Source organism: Podarcis bocagei (assembly GCF_964188305.1).
Source record: "Podarcis bocagei genome assembly, chromosome: 15".
NCBI lineage: Eukaryota > Metazoa > Chordata > Lepidosauria > Squamata > Lacertidae > Podarcis > Podarcis bocagei.
Genome location: NC_138141.1, coordinates 12,504,549 through 12,524,453, shown reverse-complemented (window position 1 = coordinate 12,524,453; position 19,905 = coordinate 12,504,549). Strand labels below are relative to the sequence as shown.

Sequence of the window (19,905 nt, the reverse complement as noted above, 5' to 3'; positions counted from 1 at the left end):
CTGTCTGAATTTCTATCTGTACTGGAGATGCCAGAGTTTGAACACAGGACCATCTGCCATCTGATTATTTTCATTAACAAAGCTTGATTGTAAAAATCTTCAAACCAGTTTATACAAAGAATAAACTAATAAAACTATTGACACAAACCTTTTTTTAAAAAAAAAAAACTATTTAAAGCATTTTTTTTAAAAAAATGATAGACTAAAAACAGATTAAAACACATGTCAGTATTCTACATATCTGGGCAGGCTTGCCTGAACAAAAATGCATTAAGCGGGCACCGAAAAGAGAACAGTGACAGTACTTGCCTAATGTCAATAGGCAGGGAGTTCCACAGGGGCTGGCACACTAAAAGATCTATTTCATACAAATGCAAACCAAATATTATGTGGTACCTCTAACACAGCCAGTTCCACAGAGCGAAGTTGTCATGAGGGTATATGTTAATATCAGAACCAGAGCTTTTTTCTGTGGGGACGCATACCCCTAAACATTTTTGTGAATCTTTGTACTTTTGTCCATTTACTGTATTTATTTTTCCCAATTTGAACTATAAAATGAGTCAAAATGTGAGTACCCCTAAACATTTTTTTTTTGGGGGGGGGAGCACTGGTCAGAACCAACCATCTATTTGGCAAAGGAGATCTTTGCAAACCGCGTGGCATCCAAGGATATCTAGTTCTGAGAACCACCACTTAAGAACAGAGAGAATTTATACACAAAATATGATTTGGCACCCTAAGCAGTCCTGGGCATGGATTCTAATTGTAATCCCCATCATGTGTGGGATTTTTAAAATATGCAAGTAATAAAGAGTAATATAATTATGTGACCCATGAAATCAATTTGAAACTCCGGGCTTTGTGTGAGCATAAACAAGATCTCCAACTCATCCATTCAGACATTACGTTTCCCCCTTTCTGTGTCTGCAGGCAGATGTGAAATGACTCCCAGCTCAGGTTTTTGTTTTTTTAAATGCACCATGAGGTTCAGCCCCAAGAGAGGCATTAAATCATATATGGGCTTCTCTGTACTTTTTTTTTTAAGGGGTGGACAACAATAATTTGGTGACTAAGAAAAATGATCTGTTTCCTTTTTGTCCTCCTGGAACAACTCAGCCCAGCCACTTCTCAGAGGGACTCATTAGCATCTCTCACCTGTGTCAGGAAGGAGGGGGGAGACAATAAATAAGCCCTTGGGGATCCATTAAATTAAAACCACTAAATACAGAAGTTACCACAAAGAAATACACAGGCATAGTTTCTTTGACTACAGCATAGAGGGAAACAGAAACTGGTTAAAAGTCAAATCGGAAATTAATGTGAAAAAATGTCTCTTTATTTAATAAGTTGTCCTAGTTAAAAAAGCAGCTACTAATACTATAGTTGACATGGACCAGAATCAATACAGCCAACCTATACTCCTTTGCAAACAGAAGGGGTTCTCAAGGGCTTGGCATACACTGGTTGCAGTACATAGTGAACCAAAACCATGAAGAGGCACCCAACGGAAACCACACAGAGAAGGGACAGCAGGACGAAGCGGCCGATAAAGAAGGTGTCGACAATCTGAGAAGACAAATTGCACAAGTGACAGCTGAGCATATCAATGACAGAAGACTTACTTGTTTTTCTTCTCCTTTGAATAATAATAATAATTTATTTATACCCCACCCATCTGGTTGGGTTTCCCACTCTGAGCGGCTCCCAACAGAATATTAAAAATAGAATCAAACATTAAAAACTTCCCTAAACAGGGCTGTCTTCAGATGTCTTCTAAAAGTCAGACAGTTGTTTATTTCCAACTCTGTAATTCTAAGATAATATGGCTGGCTGGAGATCAGATCAAGGCCAGACAGGCTGAAGTTGTTGCTGTATGAAGGCAGTGAAGGGTTGCATTAAAGGCACACAAGGCCCAATTTGAAAAATGCTGCATAGATGTGCAATTAGATGGTTCCATTTCATCATCATCATCATCATCATCATTTATCTACTCCCCACCCATCTGGCTGGTTTTCCGCAGCCACTCTGGAGAACTCCCAACAGAATATTAAAAACATGATAAAACGTCAAGCATTAAAAACTTCCCTAAACAGGGCTGCCTTCAGATGTCTGCTAAAACTCAGATAGTTGTTTATTTCCTTGACATCTGATGGTAGGGTGTTCCACAGGGCGGGCGCCACTACTGAGAAGGCCCTCTTAAATAAAAGGTGTGCTTTTAAAAGCAAGACAAATCTCCTGCGCTCAGGGTTACCATCTAAAAAAACACAACGCAAAAGGAAAGTGTATTTGGAGCAGGGAAAGCAAACTCGGGAAATAATTATTTGTTACAAAGCTCTTACACTGAGCAGCTGGAATGGGAAACAGTTCAACGAGAGGAGCCAAGCATTGAGGGTCTCTCAGGAGCGCCAATGAAGTGTCCTGCACACCTCTTTCCTTGCCTGCCACACAGCCACTGCCAGATAGAATGGCTGCTGCATCTCCTCCCTTGTTCCCTCTGCCTGGGTGAGCAAACACTGCGGAAAGACCTGAACATCAACCTTTTTGTGCGCCAAGCTCACTGACAGAGGCTCTCCACTAGGAGGCCTTATTGTGAGAGGCGAGGCAGGAAACTGAGGAAAGGGTTTCTTCATTGGTGATGGAGTGTTTCTGCTCATGGAAGTCTCTCCCTAAGAAGGCTTGCTTGGCTCCTAATCTGGTATCTTTTCAGGGCCATACAAAGACCCATCTTTTAAAGTCCTACACTAGTGGACAAAATTGTGGAAACGTTTTGGGGAAAGAGTATTTCTGAGGTTTGAAGACTGGCTCTTTAACACTCATGCTCATTGGCTACATTCAAATGAAGGAAAGCTACTCATATCAACTTAAGCAAGTTGTGCTTCCTTTTTCTGGTAATTTGGCTATAACTTTTGACAGAATACAGATAATTAAATAAACTTTGTTGCATTACATTCTTTATTAAATTATCTTTCCAGTGATATATAATTTTATGGTATTACTCCAAAACAAAGTGGTGTTATAAGCCATCAAACCTCAAAAAAACACTTTTTCCAAAAGGTTCCCACAATTTTGGCCACCATTGTATGTATATTTTTAGGTACTGCTCTGTTGTTGGCTGTTTTATAGTCAATTTGAATTTTCCTGTCTTGCATTGATTTCATTGTTGATTGTATTTCATTATGAGCTATCCCGAGAGCCATATGCTAAAACTGTAACAACCAGAAGCCAAACATTGCAATGCCTTGCCAACTTCAAGAAGGAGACGATAGGTGAAATTCAATGTCAGGATAAAAAATCAAGAAAGAGTTAAAGAGAAACCACAGCAACAAAAAGAATCAGCAGCATATACTGTAGCTTTGGCCTCCGGTCAGAGGACTTATCCCACCAAATTCAACAAACTGTATTTCGTATCAAATATATTCTCACGCAAGAGTGACTTCAATTCTTGTTTACAGTAAAAAAAAGCTTCTGGAATGAATAAATGCACAAATTAAAAGTCTCTGAGTTTTCCTTCCATGCTCGTTAAGGCTTGAATTATTTGCAAGAAGCCATGGGTCCGGCTGGCTTGTGCTCTGCCTGCCCCACAGTTGCCCCCCTGCCCTTGCAGTGAAAACTCAACTCCGGTTAAGTTAAAGCGGACAGTTTGCCCTACAAATATAAGCAGAGATGCATGCTAGGACAAGAGAGGAGGAGTGAGGTTAAGGCTGCCATATAAGAACCCCTGAACAGCCTGGGGAAAAAATATAATAGAAAGAAGAGTTTGGTAGTGAGGCACCCCACCCCATCAGTAAGAGACGGGTTCCCACACCCTCTTCCCAGCTCCTGGGACTGCTCTACACTCTGCTTACAGGAAAGGTGAGTTTCATGAAACAGCATTAACACAAGTTTGACCTCAGCTCCGCTACAGAACAAGTCTCCTGTGGGTGACATGTTTGCTCGCTCAACACACTGCACTTTTTAATTAGCCAATTAGCAGGCTTTGGGTGCCGAAAGCTCAGGGCATGTATTATTGATACCATATTGTGCTGGGCTGCTGCCGAGGTGAGTCCTAGAGATCCTCGGAATGGACTCTTTTGCGGTGCAGGAGTGTCTCTCAAAGAGAGACTGCACTGCTAAGTCCAGCTTCCACAGTTTCTCCTGATCCTGCTGTGATTCTATAGAGGAAAAGAACAATATGGAGGGTAGAGAGTGGTAGCTGAAATATGGCCAGGACTGAAATTTCAGATATACAGGGACAGATTTGCTTTGACACCAGGCTTAACCTAGTAATGGGTTCCAAAACCGTAGAAGGAATACCGTACTGGCCTAAATACAAGCCTCACTTTTTTTCCAAACTCTGACCATGAAAAGTTGAAGTGTGACTTAAATTCACAACCTTACAAAAATGGGCTTTTATCGCTGCTGAAACCGACATACGGTAAAATGGAACGGGTCTGAGTGCCTGCGGAATTTTAAGGGAGCGGCTTATATTCGGGTGTGGCTTATATTCAGGCCAATACGGTACTACTTTGCAAGACTCTACACTCAGAGCAGCCGACTGGCCCTTGCTGACACCTGCTAGGTAGAAATATTTCCATGAAACAGGGCATTAGCTGAATGCCTGAACAGGGCATTGGCTGCTCCACTTCTTAGGCCATGCAGCCTTCTTTGCTGGATCCACTGCTCTTTCTTCATTGCTTCTCCTTGCCTTTTTGCACCACCTCCGTCACCAAGGCCAGAACATACTTGTGATATCACTTGTTGCCAGCTCCATATGTACAGCAGACTCCTGTTCATTTCCAACATAGACTTGTTACCTGCTGAACTCCTCTGCTGCAGCCCCCATTGGCTCCTAGAGGTCTCAAACCCATAGCACCTTTCCCAGCTCTTAAGAAGCTAGGATGTCTCATATTGAACCAGTCTCCAACAGGCACTTCTTGGTGCCTTACTTAGCTCCTATGCCACCAGCAGTCTGCTCCTACAGGACACAAGGCAGATCTGGATCAAGGGTGCCCTGAGTTCTGCCATTATTAATTATTACTGCAAGAAGCAAAGTTACAGGGAACCAGGCAGAGGGTCTTCTCAGAAGTGACGCCCTCCCTTGAGATGTCAAGGAGATAAAGAACTACACAACTTTTAGAAGACATCTGAAGGCAGCCCTGTATTGGGAGGTTTTTAACGTTTGGTGTTTTTATTATGTTTTTAGATATGCTGTGAGCCGCCCAGAGTGGCTGGGGGAACCCAGCCAGATGGGCGAGGTATAAAATCACCACCACCATCATCAGTGTTAAGCAAAAGTGCATGTACAGGACTGCAAACCAGCATAGGTAGTGGCTTGCTGGTTCAGACCATGAGACACCGAGGTCAGCATTCTTTGCAGGAATTCCAAGCAACCAAGTGGACCTACCAGGCACTGTTCAGTGGTCCAAAAAGTGGGCACTGGTCTACCTTCTGCCTACCCTTGAGTGAGAAATTAGCAATTCTACTATCTCTAGTTGCTCTCTGGAATGGAGTGGGGAGGAGGGAAAACTTTGCTGTGTGTATATGAGGAAGCTGTGCAACACTCACTCTGTCTTCCTTTCTTTTGCAAATATCATGCGGCATGCATCCAAGAGCACATCAGGGGGTGGGGGAGCGCAATCAAGGCAAAGTCTGGATTTGTCACATTTATAGTACCTAGCATAAATCTCCTTGCAGCTAAGGAGATGGGAGAAGTTGTATTCTGTCCTTGTCCTAGAAGCACAGACACTACTTCACAGGTGTCCATGACACTCTTGCTGTGGCAGAGTGGCACATTACATTACATGCTCTGCATGCAGAAAGGCCCAAGTTGAATCTCAGGCATCTCCAGGTAGGACCATCTGGAACCCTGGGGAGCCACTGCCAGTCCATGTTGACAGTAACTTGCTTGAAGGACCAGTGGTCTGACTCAGTACAGGGCAAATCCCTATTTTCCCATGTAATCACATTCTGGGCAGTACTCCAAATTGCAGTGACCCAGTTGGCAAGGGAAAATGCAATTCCACCCCCAACAGACGCTTTGGGGTCCGAGAAATGATGCTTTAATTCTTTGTAACAAGGGCGCATGTGCTATAAACTGAAATTGCAGTCAATAAAGTTCTTCAGAAGAAGAAAGAAAGATACAGCTGTCCTAAGTAAGTGTAGGTGATTTCCCCTGCTGTTGGAGTGTGGCGGCAGCGGGGCCTTGTAGAGGAATGCAGTCAGGAAGGAGCCTTTGCGCCAGAGAGCTCAAAACATTCCCAGTGTCTCTAGGAGATGAAGACAGGAGAAGGACTATGTAATGAATGTGGAGTTTAAATAATTAGGACCAGGAAACCTTTGGGAAGAGGGAGAATTTCCTCCGAAGCTGATCCATGAGGGAGCCAAACTGCTGGTAATGGAAATTCAGACCGGGGGTGGGGGGGAGGTTGTTAATCTTGCAGCAGGGGAAAGCCTTGAGAAGGAACATTTGATTATCGGTGAAATCTGCTGGAGGCAGCAGCTGTGCTAGTGAAAGTGGGGGTTTGGGGGGAAAGCGGGTAGGATTACAGTTGCCTCTGGAGAAAGGGCACCCGGAGGTGGGATAAGCACTCTAATAGCAGCCAAGTGTCAGCACCAAGATAATTAAAAAAGAGCTTCCAGGATCAAAGATGATGTGATCATCACAATTAAAATCCGCATCTTCATTGCCAGCCATTTATACAGAAGTCTTCTTAACAGACTGTCAGTCTGTTAAATCAAAAGATTTAACTCTGAAGCAACAAAAAACTCCACCGTGAATAACTTTTCTCTTTCTCTCTTTAAATTTAGGGCAATGTAGAGAAATGGGTTGAGGGTTCAGGGCTTCTGAAAAAGAGGACATGGAGAAGAATCTAGTAACTCTTTGGATCAAATAGTTTTGCCTTCTGCTTGTAGCATGTAGCAGCACAGATTTATGCATCTCACTCCAGCATTTATCGTTCCACCTTCCAGGCTACAAATCCTTGCAAAGTGACTTACAAGTAACAAAGATTTATACCATGCTTTTCCCTTTCAATGGAGGTGCTTGAAGGGCTTTCCAAAAATGAAAACACAGGCACAAATTTAACAACAATCCATCATTAAAACATAATTGCCAGGCTGAAATTAACATCAAAGACCTAGCAGACAAAGAGCCAGAACTAACCATCAATACATTAAAATTAAGCAACAACAGAAATCAAAACCGTCTTGTTGTTACAGGTGGAACAAAAATAGAAGGGGAAAGTAACTTCTTGGGCAGGGGATCACCCCAAGTAAGCTCCACTGGCTGCTGGAGACTGTTGGAGGGAAACAGGTAGGACGCAGTAATATCAGAGCACGATAATCAGGCAGAAGAGGTAGGAATAATAAGGAATGTGGCATTGGTGACCATGGGGTCACAGTGGAAAGCTTTCAACCTATGCAGGTTTCTTAGTCAGAACATAGGTATTAAGCCAATTTCAGTTAAGAGCAAAGGCAACCATTAATGGAAGCTTGGATAAGATTTGATAGGTAGAGAAGTAGTAGCTCTAATTCACACATACATGCCCCTAGCTATGTTGATGCAGGATGCCTTTGAATACCAGCTGCTGGGAACCACAAGCTGGGAGGGTTCTGTTGTGTTCGTGTCTTCCTTGTGGGCTACCCAAAGGCACCTGGCTGAGTGCTGGGCTAGGTGAGTCTTTGGCCTGACCCAGCAGGGCTCTTTTTATCTTATGGCGAGAACAACTGGCTTAAATGGCTTTTAAGAGAGGATGAAACAAATGTACATAGGACACATCCATTGATTTAGCCATGATGACTAAATTAAACACCTGTGTTCAGAGGCCATGTGCCACTGATTACCATTTGGGGTGGGGGGGGGGAAGAGTAGGGAGGGCTATTGTCTTTATGCTCTGCTTCTGGGCTTTCCAAAGCCACTGTGGGGAACAGGACATTGGATTAGATGAACCTTTGCTCTAATCTTAGAACTTTTCTCTGCAATGAGATGTGGTGGAGCAGGAGTTAAAACAGCTATGCGAGGAGCTGTCAGGAAAACAAGTGGAACACATAGAGGGAAAGCTGGACCGTGTATAAATGATCAAACCCTTGTTTAATAAGCTGGGATATGCATGAGCTCCTTGCAGTCACATGCAGTCCCTTCCGACAAGCAGGGAAACACACCAGGAAGCCACGGTTAACCATAGTTTCCTGTTACATGCAAACCACGAAAATATGGTCAATGGCTTTCTAAGAAGCCAAGCTACACAGCAATGGCTTAAAGCTGGCTTCTGTACAAACTGGGATTTGTAAGCCAAGGTATAGTTTAACTGTGGCTTCTGGGCTTGTTTCCTGCTACATGCAAAGTGACGGGCTGAATATTCAGCCCAGGAACTCTCAGACAGATCCCTTCCATTTCTCTCCCATGTGTGCACATACTTGATTTCCTAATTTAGGAACTAAAAACAGCTTTTTTTGTTTTCTCTATTGTTGACTTCCACTAGGAATTGGAAATCCCTGCTGATCTGCTGCAAGTTACTCAAGAGATCTACCAGTTGATCCTGATCCATCTTCTTCCAACTACTGATGGATATCAGAAAAATGAAAAAGGAGCAGAAAGAGGTACCAGATAGCTTCCACAATATTTTAAAAAGCAGTCGCAACCAGAGTTTCCTGCTAATATGCAATAAACCTGGTTACAGGCAAGTATGCCCATGTGATGATGAATGCAAAGCCAGGCAACTTCTATGCACCTTCTAGTGAAGCAACCTATTTCTCTTGCAAATGACCCAGAGTGGAAACAGATTCACTTTGCAAACAGACCTCAGTGTAAAAGCATTTCCCCTCAGGCTGCTATAATGTACCTAATAGGGTGACTTGGGTAAATAATGCAAACATTCCATTCCAGGGTCATCTTCCTAGCTCAAACTCTTTAAAAAAAATAAAGTTCTCCACTCCAATGTCTGAAGACAAAATTAGCTTCAGTCAGATCCCACTTGCCCCCAACAAAGATTCAATCGTGGACTGTCTAGACAAAAAATTCACTCCCTACTTTGGAATTAAGAGTCCTCCGACATCAAGCGGATTGCAGAAACTTAAGGTGCTGCCTTACACCAGATCAGACTATTTGCCCTCCTCTGACTGGTACTCTTCAGGATCTTGGGCAGGGTCCGTTTCATTACCTGCTCATCATCCGAACTGTTTTTACCTAGAGATGCCATGGATTGAACCTAGGTCTGGTCCATGAAACCTTCCCCACCAACTGCTCTCCTTTTTGTGCTTCACAGCAAGGAAGGAACTCCTTTTCTCCATGGGCAGATGGCAGCATTCCTATGCTGCATGAAGAGAAAGGAATCACTCTCTTTCCTTGCAAGCAGACTGTTTTGCTTCTATGCTACACACTGAGAAATGGAATCCCTTTCTCAGCGCGTAGCAAAGAAATGCTCTCCTGCTCTTTCTCCCTCATTCCAGCACCTAGGCCTTGCTTTTTGCGGTTCTGCGTGCACTAAAGGTGTGGGATTGTACAAACTCTTGGCTCTTGCCCTGCCAGGTTCTGGAAAGTCATTGACAGCTTCCCATTGGGGTAATGCAGTTCTTGGCTTGAATAAGGATCCAAAACCCATTTCTGCATGTGCTTTACTACTAAGCTACCATTCCTTCCCTACACTGGAGATACCAGCAATTGAACCAGGAACCTTCTGCATGCAAAGGACATGCCCTGCACCTGAACTATAACCCCTCCCACTATCTAGAGATCTTACTCTTTCAGCTGGGTAAAAGGAAGCAGAGTGTAGACGGACAAACCACAATGCTTTTTATACAGATTGATTTTTCCTTCTGTGTATCACTATATCACACATAACACCATTGTCTTTTAGAGGTACATTATGATGCGCACCCACACTGCAATATTTTCTATGAAACATTAGTTGAATGCATTTTGATTGTCCTTCATTTATCTCCATTACACCTAATGGTAATTATGGCTCTTATATTGGCACTGCAACCTCCCTCAATCTCCAGCTAATGGGAGATTGCAATGGGAAGCCATCTTTCTTGTTTGGGAGATGCAAACCCTGAAGAGGCCCGGTTCACATTTCTCTGGCATGTAGGGCCTTAACATAGTGAACTGCTGAAGCAAGGGCACTCCTGCACCCATCTCTAAGGAGGCATCCAAGGCCATGACCACGTGATCCATATGCACCTGACGTACCTTCCTTGTGCCAGGATGTACCAAATAAAAATGTCTGCAGGGGCACACACAAATTTCCATGTATGGACAAAGATGTGCAGTCCGCAGCGTCTGCAAATAAGCCTGCCTGCATGATGGGGGGGGGGGCTGGGGGCTGCATGAACCAACATCTGAAATGGTTTTGTTCTTTCCCCTTCCTACCTACCTAATGCCATCAATCAAATGAAGAGATCAAGGGGCTCTCCAGAAGTCTTCATTGTGCATTCATGATGATTTGTATTAATGTATCGGTATGGTTATATGTCATTTTGTTTCCAATACAGTATTCTCCTGGCCTGGGGAGTCAGGTAACGCCGAGGCGATACAAAGGCCTTCAGAAAGGCCTGTATTTGAAAGCAGGGCACTCAAATCGCAACCTTCCTTGTCTTGAAGAGGAAGGCCCCATTTCAGCTAGAGAGTATCCTCAAGTTACACACACACACACACACACATAGCCACTTTTCAAATGAAAGCGGTTTTGTTTGTTTGTTTGTTGGCTTTGGGAATGGGAAGGGTCAAAGGGACAGAGAACCTGCTGCTAAATCAGACTGTTTGAGAGATGTAATTAAACACCAACCACCACCACCCCACCCTCAAGACTTTCTTTTGTTTTTAATGGTTGACAAGAAAACTGTATTCACAGGCCCCATCTGTATTGTCTTCCATTTCAGTATTTCACTTTTTTATGGTGGGTTTATTGTTTATCGGGTGGAGCTGGTTTTTACTAGAGACTGTAAGCTGCTCTGGGAAGAAAGTTCCTCAAAAAGCAGGGCTATAAATTTCTGAATGAGTGAATGAATGAATCCTGCTGACTTTGCTCCGTCTGGACAATTAGCTACTAAGGCATGCCAGCTGGTTCTCTTCACTTCCAAACTTACTGGCTCCACCTGACCTCTAAGCTTGCCTTCAGTCCACTGACACATCATCTGAGGCCCTCCGGTCCCTTTTCTGAGGGATGATACAGAGCGTGATGAGAAGGGAGTCTTTTCAGTCGTGGCTCCTCATCTGTGGAATGCTCTCCCCGCTGAGTTCCATCTAGCACCTTCCCTTACATCCTTTCAGTACTAGTGAAAGGCTTCCCATTCCCCACCTTCCTATGGCTCATGGAGTGGTGGGGCTGTTTTTGGTTATTGAATGAAAACATTTAATGTTTTATATTATTCCTCATTTAATGTTTTATATTATTCCCCCCCCCCTTGCTATGGTATAATGCATCACCTCATCTGGCTCCTGAGAAATCGCTATGTGGGACAAGAAGCTACAGTTAGAACTGGATATGGAACAACTGACTGGTTCAAAATTGGGAAAGGAGTACAACAAGGCTGTCTATTGTCTCCCTGCTTATTTAACTTATATGCAGAGTTCATCATGCAAAAGGCTGGGCTGGATGAATCTCTAGCCGGAATTAAGATTGCCGAAGAAATATTAACAACCTCAGATATGCAGATGACACAACCTTGATGGCAGAAAGTGAGGAGGAATTAAAGAAGCTTTTAATGAGGGTGAAAAAGGAGAGCGCAAAATATGGTCTGAAGCTCAACATCAAAAAAAAACGAAGATCATGGCCACTGGTCCCATCACCTCCTGGCAAATAGAAGGGGAAGAAATGGAGGCAGTGAGAGATTTTACTTTCTTGGGCTCCATGATCACTGCAGATGGTGACAGCAGCCACGAAATTAAAAGACGCCTGCTTCTTGGGAGAAAAGCAATGACAAACCTAGACAGCATCTTAAAAAGCAGAGACATCACCTTGCCAACAAAGGTCCGTATAGTTAAAGCTATGGTTTTCCCAGTAGTGATGTATGGAAGTGAGAGCTGGACCATAAAGAAGGCTGATCGCCGAAGAATTGATGCTTTTGAATTATGGTGCAGGAGGAGACTCTTGAGAGTCCCATGGACTGCAAGAAGATCAAACCTCTCCATTCTGAAGGAAATCAGCCCTGAGTGCTCACTGGAAACTGAGGCTCCAATACTTTGGCCACCTCATGAGAAGAGAACACTCCCTGGAAAAGACCCTGATGTTGGGAAAGATGGAGGGCACAAGGAGAAGGGACGATATGGTTGGATACTGTTCTCGAAGCTACCAGAATGAGTTTAACCAAACTGTGGAAGGCAGTGGAAGACAGGAGTGCCTGGCGTGCTCTGGTCCATGGGGTCACGAAGAGTCAGACATGACTAAACGACTAAACAACAACATTTAAATGTAAGCTGACTGGAGACCTTCAAGGTAGCATGAGATTAATAAGTCAAATAACTACATAGGTGCCTACTCTCAGCCTGAACACCTGACTCCCAAATACCAATCGTGGCCTTAGTCATCTAGCAGCCCTTTCGTGGCAGCATGCTGACTTCTCTTCTCCCTTTCCCAACGATGACTCACTCAACCTGGTGGCATTTGCTTTCCCTTGGGAAATGTTCAATTAGCCATCCGCTTGTACTGATGCAAATTCACTGGGACTATACTTGGTGCTAGAACTTGGCCCTCTTGAAATCTGTGTTGGCTTATAAACAGCACGTATTTGAAACCGTTAGTATGAAATGCTACAGATTTGTGGAGGGCGAGCTTCTCAATAACTTTACCTTAATTTCTGTAGCCGGTGCAGGCAACTCGCTGGCACGAGGGAAAAGCAACAGAACCAACGTGATGATCACAGCAGCTAAGAAAACCACAATGACAGAGAACCTGGAGAGAGAGAGAGAGAGAGAGAGAGAGAGAGAGAGAGAGAGAGAGGAGAAACCACAGGAATCACTGCTAATCCTAGCCACACTTTCTTAGTAGAAGATTTAAATAAACCTGCATAGAGTTGCTCCATGGGCACACACCCAGGCACACACTCCTTTAAAGGCCCCAATAGGGCAGAGCAGAAAGCAACCAGGGTAGTTCCCACCCTTTACCTTCCTGGTCATAGAATCCGCTCATTCCCTTGTCTGCTACCAGCAAGCAAGAACCCAGGAATCTAGATGGTGAAAGTGGTGAGAACAGGTAGAAGGGAGCTATGGCTGCCTTCTCTCCCACTGACTCAGGAAATTTAACAGACTATGCCAGGCATCCAGGTGTGAAGACCTGCACAGGATTTGGCTTCCAGTAGGCTAGCATCTTCTGCTGTTTGCATGCACCTCAGCTCTCCCTTGCATCACAGTGGACAATAGAACCTCCCAGAGCAGCCCCAAATGGACGAATCTGTAGCAAAGAGTGGCATTCAATGCACCCATTTCATTAGTGCAAGGATTTATGTTTGCACAACAGAACTCCACCCCCCTTCCCTCTCCAAATCTGTCTAGAGGATTGAGGGAACCCCAATAACAGATTTTGGGTTGGGGCGGGCAGGAAGTCCGATTCTGCACAAGTGTAAATCTTTGCTAATGGAATGAGCAACTTAGTGCTACATTGGATACAGCCCAAAGTGTTTAATGACTGTAACTTTAGGGTGCAATTTTCAAGAATCAATGCAATGACGCCAGTGAAAAGTACACTATGAATTTACCAGGACTGGATTCTACCTCACTACACTACAGGAAGGATCCTCGGAAGGATATGGCCAGTTCTGGAAAAAGTGTATTCTGCAACCCACATCCTTTTGATGCCAGCTTCCTTTCCTTTTTTTAAAAAATAGAAAAAGGCTGTGCAATAACTGCCAATATACACCATGTCTTGAGAAGCTAAAAGATGCACTTATTAGATTAGGTAGAGGATATGTGGCTGCCAATTTTCCTTTGACATTGTTTATTACTTATAGACTGTGCCAAATAAGAACAACAGCAAAAAAATTGACAATAATGTCCACTGCAAAGATAAAATCATAAAATGTTGTTTACATTTTTTTAAAAAGGGGGGTGGGCAGAGACATAAGGTGACAATCATATGGCTCCTGTGGGGGGGGGGGGCATAGGATACAAGATGGTTCCCTCCCTGATATTGGGTCTTCCCAGCTGCTGAAGAAATAGACACCCTAGCCATACCAAAATTTGGGTACCTAGCCAATAGCTGGAGATGAATTAGACAAGCAAAGACTCACAAATTTATCAAATCATAAGTAAGAAAAGAAAGCCAAGTACACAAGCAAAATGATCAGGTAACCCTTCCTCATTAAAAATGCTATGAATATTTGATTTTACAAATGAAAGATTATGCAGTAAAAAGGAAGATATTAAATATCCCAAGTCTTCCCTGAGAATAATTGGATAGAACATGGAGAAGTCTTTCATTCTGTTTTGGTGGTGGCAGGGGATTTAATGAGTCTATTATACTTTTCAAACAATTTCACAATCCACATTTTGAATACTTGGGGTTTTGTTTTTTTAAAGGCTGCTCTCCAATTAAATAAATCTTGGCTGGTTAATTATACAAGTTTCAGCGGATTAATTGATTAAATAAAACTTGCAACTTCAGAAAAACAATAGTTCTGAAGGAAAAAAGGGTGCTCCTGTTTTACATGACATCATCACGGGCATCACCCTAGAAAAGGCATTCACTCCTCTGTGAGAAAGATAAGGAAAGTTTTTTCTAAGCTGGTACTTGCTATCTGCAGTTTCCATTAGCACCTGCATTTTTAAAAGATTAGCTGTGACGAATTGGTGCACCTTTTCAATTGATCAATTTTTATTTTAAAAAACATCGTCTAAACATTGCTGCCCCGGGTTCTTTTATTTTAAAAACCCCAATTATCCGCAGTATTCTCTTCCCCTCTAAACATAGTTGCTTCACTCTAAAAAAACACATGCAGAAAAATAATAATTCAGAATAGATTAGTAATAGGCTGGTTAGCACCTCTGATATCTTTTCTGTCCCCTCCAAAAATCAATCAAGGGTCTCTTGTGACAAAGCACTAAAAATCACCACACCTTGAGCTCCCTGGAGTGAAAGGTGGGGAAGCAACATGTAATTAATTAAATGATGGAACCCAACCTTCTTCTGAGGAGGAATGGCTGAAATATTTGCCTGAAATCCATGTGGTTAGCAGTTTCCTCTCCAATTACTTTCCCAGCAGGAGATGGCACCTTACCTAGCGAGTCCAGAAGCTCTGGATAACAACACGCAGAGCAGCAAGGTCAGTACCCAGAGCAGCGCTAAGATAAATACTCCTGGCCCAACTCCAAGAATTGTGCCAGGCATCCTGCAAAGAAAGAAGCATTGCTGAACTTTCTGTTAGCATAGCACCACCTTTTTGTTAGCATAGAACTTTTTGTTAGCATAGCACCACCTTTCCCATCCCTTCCTGGGGGTTTGGTATCTGTGGAAGCTGTGCATTTCAACACCTCTTACAGGGTGGATTTCATTTAAATCAAATCGATTTAAATCACTAGTCAGACTTGATTTAATTCACTAGTCAGTAAGACTTGATTTAAATCTTTTTTTTACAGAAAGACTCATTCTTGCTGGTATAATCTTAATATTTACAGCCATATGAAGGTTTCATTTTTGGAATAATAAATTTTCAGAGTAGTTTTTACAGTTATATCAAAAATTACTGATTTGGTTATACTATTAGAAATACATAGTTAATTATGAAATTGTTTATATTTGAACAACTTTTCTGCTGTACTTTATTGAAAGGAGAAAAATAATCATTTCCCTAATAACAATTTACTTAACTAAAACAATAACATTATAGCATATGTATCCATGTTTGCTAACTGATGTGGTTAAATGATTTTAAAAAAACAACAACAGAGTTTTAGCACACATGAAAAAATTAAAACAAATGTTATTTCCTGATGAATAGCCTTTGGACTATAATGTAACTTAAATAGAAAACTATCTTTAGAAAGATTTTTCCTCCAAAAGCATTTTATTTTAAAAATCCGATTTAAATCAAAAAAATCTGATTTAAATCAAAAAACCATTATTAATATTTTTTTAAATCATTAATTTTTATCCACCCTAACCTCTTTAAGATATTGCAACCCAATATTGCTTGATGGCTCTTGAGATCAGGGGGTAAATTTTCATATAAATTTTCATACCGTTTGGTGGCTTTTTGAATCAAGCTGGCAGAGAGAACCTTTCAAAACTGCACTGATTCTTTGGTTTCTTAGAATTCTTGAACAACACCGAGTACGAGGTTGCTAATTTACAATATTCAGAATCCATCTTTTAGGGGGAAATAACGTTGCAAGGCAGTTCCCAAAATAGATTTTAAATACGCCTTATGAATCGAAATTTAAAAATTACAAAAATTATCTTAAGAACCATCAGTGTCCCCTGAAAAAAATATATAAGGATGGTGTATCATTACAATTACATGCAACAAGATAATACTACCGATGTTTCAATGCAGTGTGTCCAAGTAGTGTACATTTTGAATTTCTTTGAATTGTATGACTTTTGAATATATTATATGTAAAATTCTATTTTAAAAACAACATGAACCATAAATAACCATAAAAACAGTATCACCCAGCATAATGTAATTTAAACCAATTAGGGAAAGCCATGAACATGCCATTCAGATACCAGTACGGCCATTCAATTACAGTGGTACCTCGGGTTAAGTACTTAATTCGTTCCGGAGCTCCGTTCTTAACCTGAAACTGTTCTTAACCTGAAGCACCACTTTAGCTAATGGGGCCTCCCACTGCCGCTGCGCTGCCGCCACAAGATTTCTGTTCTCATCCTGAAGCAAAGTTCTTAACCCGAGGTACTATTTCTGGGTTAGTGGAGTCTGTAACCTGAAGCGTCTGTAGGTACCACTGTACTGGTAAAAAGATCAACAGGAACCCAGGGCTTGTTTAGGAAAAAAAGCAAACTGAAAGAAATAAGTCTTTACTGCCCATCTGGAAGCTGGTAAAAATGTCTAGCAGAAGGGACAAAATTTTAAAGGAGGAACATATGGCAACCCTAGACATGGGTTTAAAAAATGATCAAAAATAATGGATATTGAACCAAAAATGTAGGTCACTGGCCACAGTCAAACATGATTGCTGCCCCATAAAATGTGAAACTCCCTTAAGAGAACTCATGGATGAAAACATTGCATTGTCTTTATGCCCAACTTGTGGTTGGACACTGTATGAAACAGGATCCTGGATGAGATGAAGGTCTGATCTTAGGTTCTCAGTTCCCAACTTGCAAAATAGAAATATTACAGACTTACTTCACAGTAAGTGAACACTGCTTTTTCCTCCTTCTGGTGGGGCCTCTTGCGCCTTTCAAAGCAGCATCACAAACTAGGAGCAGAAATGCAACAGATTAAGCTTTCTCCCTTTTGCTGTGTTATGTTTCCATCCCACCTGATCACTAGAAGAACTTGTAACCAAGAGCATGAACTTTCCCTTTTCCTTTTATAACACATCTGTGATGGCCTGGGATTTGGACTCGGAGGCTGAACCTGAGGAATCCCAGCACAGAAGTCCCCGCCTCCGGAACCAGCTGATCCAGGGCTGGGGCTTGAGCCTGAAGGGTCCTCACCTGTGCTGGACCCTCAGGTACAGGCATCAGCTGAGTCTGCTCTGGCTCCTGAGATGATGGAGGACCCATTGCCTGCAGGTGCTCCACTCTCAGCCCTGTCAGGGAAAGGTGAAGTTGCCTCTGGGTCCGGTAACCCTCCAGCCTCTCCTGAGCTGCAGAGGCTCAGGGCAGAGAGGCGGAGGGAACTAAGTTCTCGCAGGAGGAGTGCTCGCCTCCAGGCCAGGAGAGGTGAGTCACCTGTGGATCGGGGCCGCCCTATGCCTCGGGGCAGATAAAAGCCAGCCAGCCCCAGTCCCAGGTTGCGGGAGCAACATTGTTGGTAGCCTGTTCCTGCCTGCACCCTGTCCTGCTCTTCTGTCGGAGCTCCTGGCCTCACCCGACTCCCTGCCTTGGACCCAGCTTCAGCTTTGACAGACAGCCTCCATACCGCTCCCTTGACCTCGGACCGGACTCGTACCTCGCCGCACGGTTAACCCTCGGGACCAGCACAACATCTGAGCCTGAGGGCAGGGATTGTCTTGATCCATAAGCTATTCTGGGGGCTTCCAGGGAAGTGGAAGTGCAGGGTAAAAGATAAATAAAGTACCCCCCCCCAAGGATCTCCAAGCTCAGGGCAGAACACAATAGTTCACATACCCTCATTTGAGTTATATTTTTATTTATTCCATTCATTACCGCCTTTTATCAGAAGATCCCAGGTCGGTGTACAACATTAAGAACATGCTTTGGCTTATGAACGTAATCCGTTCCAGAAGACTGTCCAATTTCCGAAACGTTCGAAAACTGAAAACGCAGTATGGAAGCCTCAAAACGGAAAAATTAATACGAAAAACTCAATACGGAACCCGCCTCGGGAGTTCGACTTCTGAGGTGTGTTCGAAAACGGAAGCAGTTACTTCCTGGTTTTCGGCGTTCCGAGTTCCGAAACGTTTGTCAATGGAGACGTTCGAAAACCAAGGTTCCACTGTAATAATAATAAAAAAGCATAACGATACGACGGAACAGTTATTAATAAAATAATCATTTCAGCAGATAATAAAATAATAAATGATAAAATAAACAGTAATAAAATAATCAGTTAGCAGTTAATAAAATAAATGTTAAAATAAATAACAATTAATAAGATAATCATTTTAGCCGTTAATAATGATAAAATAAATAATTCTAAAATAACAATTAATAAACCAGTCATTTTAGCAGTTAATAAAATAAATGATGAAATAACTAATAACAAAATAACAAAAATCATTTTAGCAGTTAATAAAAAAATGATAAAATAAACAATAATAGAATTAATAAAATAATCATTTCAGCAGTTAATAAAATAATAAATACTGATAATAAATAATAAAATAAGTTAATAAAATAATATTAACATACTACCCCCCCCTCCCAGCAATTAACAGGCCTCACAACAACCCTGCAAAGTAGGTCAGGCCAAGAAGTGATGGGGAGGGAGGAGAGAGGGGGAGGAGAGTGTAAAATAAATAACTATTCAGCGCTTCTATGCTTTTAACAGTTGTGTGAAAGAGGAAAGTTGGGGGGGGGCGTGTTAGACAGATGCAGCTTCTCCCAACAGGGAGAGGCCATAAAGCTTCACCTGTTGAATCCCTGCCTGGCACAACAAGGTGAGCCCAACCTCGCAGGGCTGTTGTGTGAGAGGAAGTGCGAGATTGAAGCCCTTTGGAAACCAAAGCTTTGCCGCTGTAACAGACCCGGGGGTATCGCCCTCACAGAGCGGAGCCCAAAGCTGCGCCTGCCCCTCGCCCTACCTGCGGGCAAGCCCCGCACAGGCGGTGAAGGCCCCTCCGTGGAAGGTTTCAATCCTCGCCTCAACCACCTTAACCAATCCCAGAGAAGATTGTAGTCAACCCCGCCCGGCGGAGCCAATGACCACTTTCGTTTCATCCCGCTTTCCAGACCGGATTGGAGGTTACCATGGGCAACCCGAAGCCCTCTGCCAGAGGGCGCCGCGGCTTTTCGGGAATGCGCCGGCTGATTGGCTCAGGGGACGAAGGGGAGCGCGCTCTGAACCAATCGGCTTCTCGCCTTCTGCCCGCCGGCCTCCCCCGTCGGAACAAGAGCCGTCGCTCTCGACGTGAGTCGCGCAGAATCAGACTGCCGCTCCGCTGTCCAAGGGCATGTTAATTGCATTTAAATAGATGCCGGGTTTTTCCCCAAAACTGTCAAATTAGCTAGCGCTGGGGATGAGCTAAAAATAAGGATAACGAGAAGCCCTTCCGCAAGAAAGTAGCAAAGTTATTCCGAATTTGTGACCCATTTTTACAATGAGGGTTTAACTCCGCCT

The 19,905-nt window shown here is 43.0% G+C and overlaps 1 protein-coding gene across 3 annotated transcripts; it reads right to left on the bottom strand.

The window, feature by feature from the left end:
* Window positions 1-1,317: 1,317 nt before the first annotated feature.
* TMEM218 (transmembrane protein 218) lies at window positions 1,318-19,457 on the bottom strand. 3 transcript variants are annotated; one of them, XM_081171894.1, is made up of 6 exons: window positions 19,370-19,457; window positions 18,273-18,561; window positions 17,284-17,356; window positions 15,193-15,303; window positions 12,770-12,872; window positions 1,318-1,569 (listed from the first exon to the last, which is right to left on the bottom strand). In XM_081171894.1, exons 4-6 carry the CDS (start codon window positions 15,300-15,302, stop codon window positions 1,417-1,419), a joined length of 366 nt encoding a protein of 121 aa, XP_081028020.1. In that variant the 5' UTR covers window position 15,303; window positions 17,284-17,356; window positions 18,273-18,561; window positions 19,370-19,457; the 3' UTR covers window positions 1,318-1,416. The 3 variants fall into 3 exon arrangements, with proteins under 3 accessions (XP_081028020.1, XP_081028021.1, XP_081028019.1); XM_081171895.1 differs by having other exon boundaries at window positions 18,234-18,561; window positions 19,198-19,455; XM_081171893.1 differs by having other exon boundaries at window positions 19,198-19,454.
* Between the last annotated feature and the right edge of the window lie 448 nt (window positions 19,458-19,905).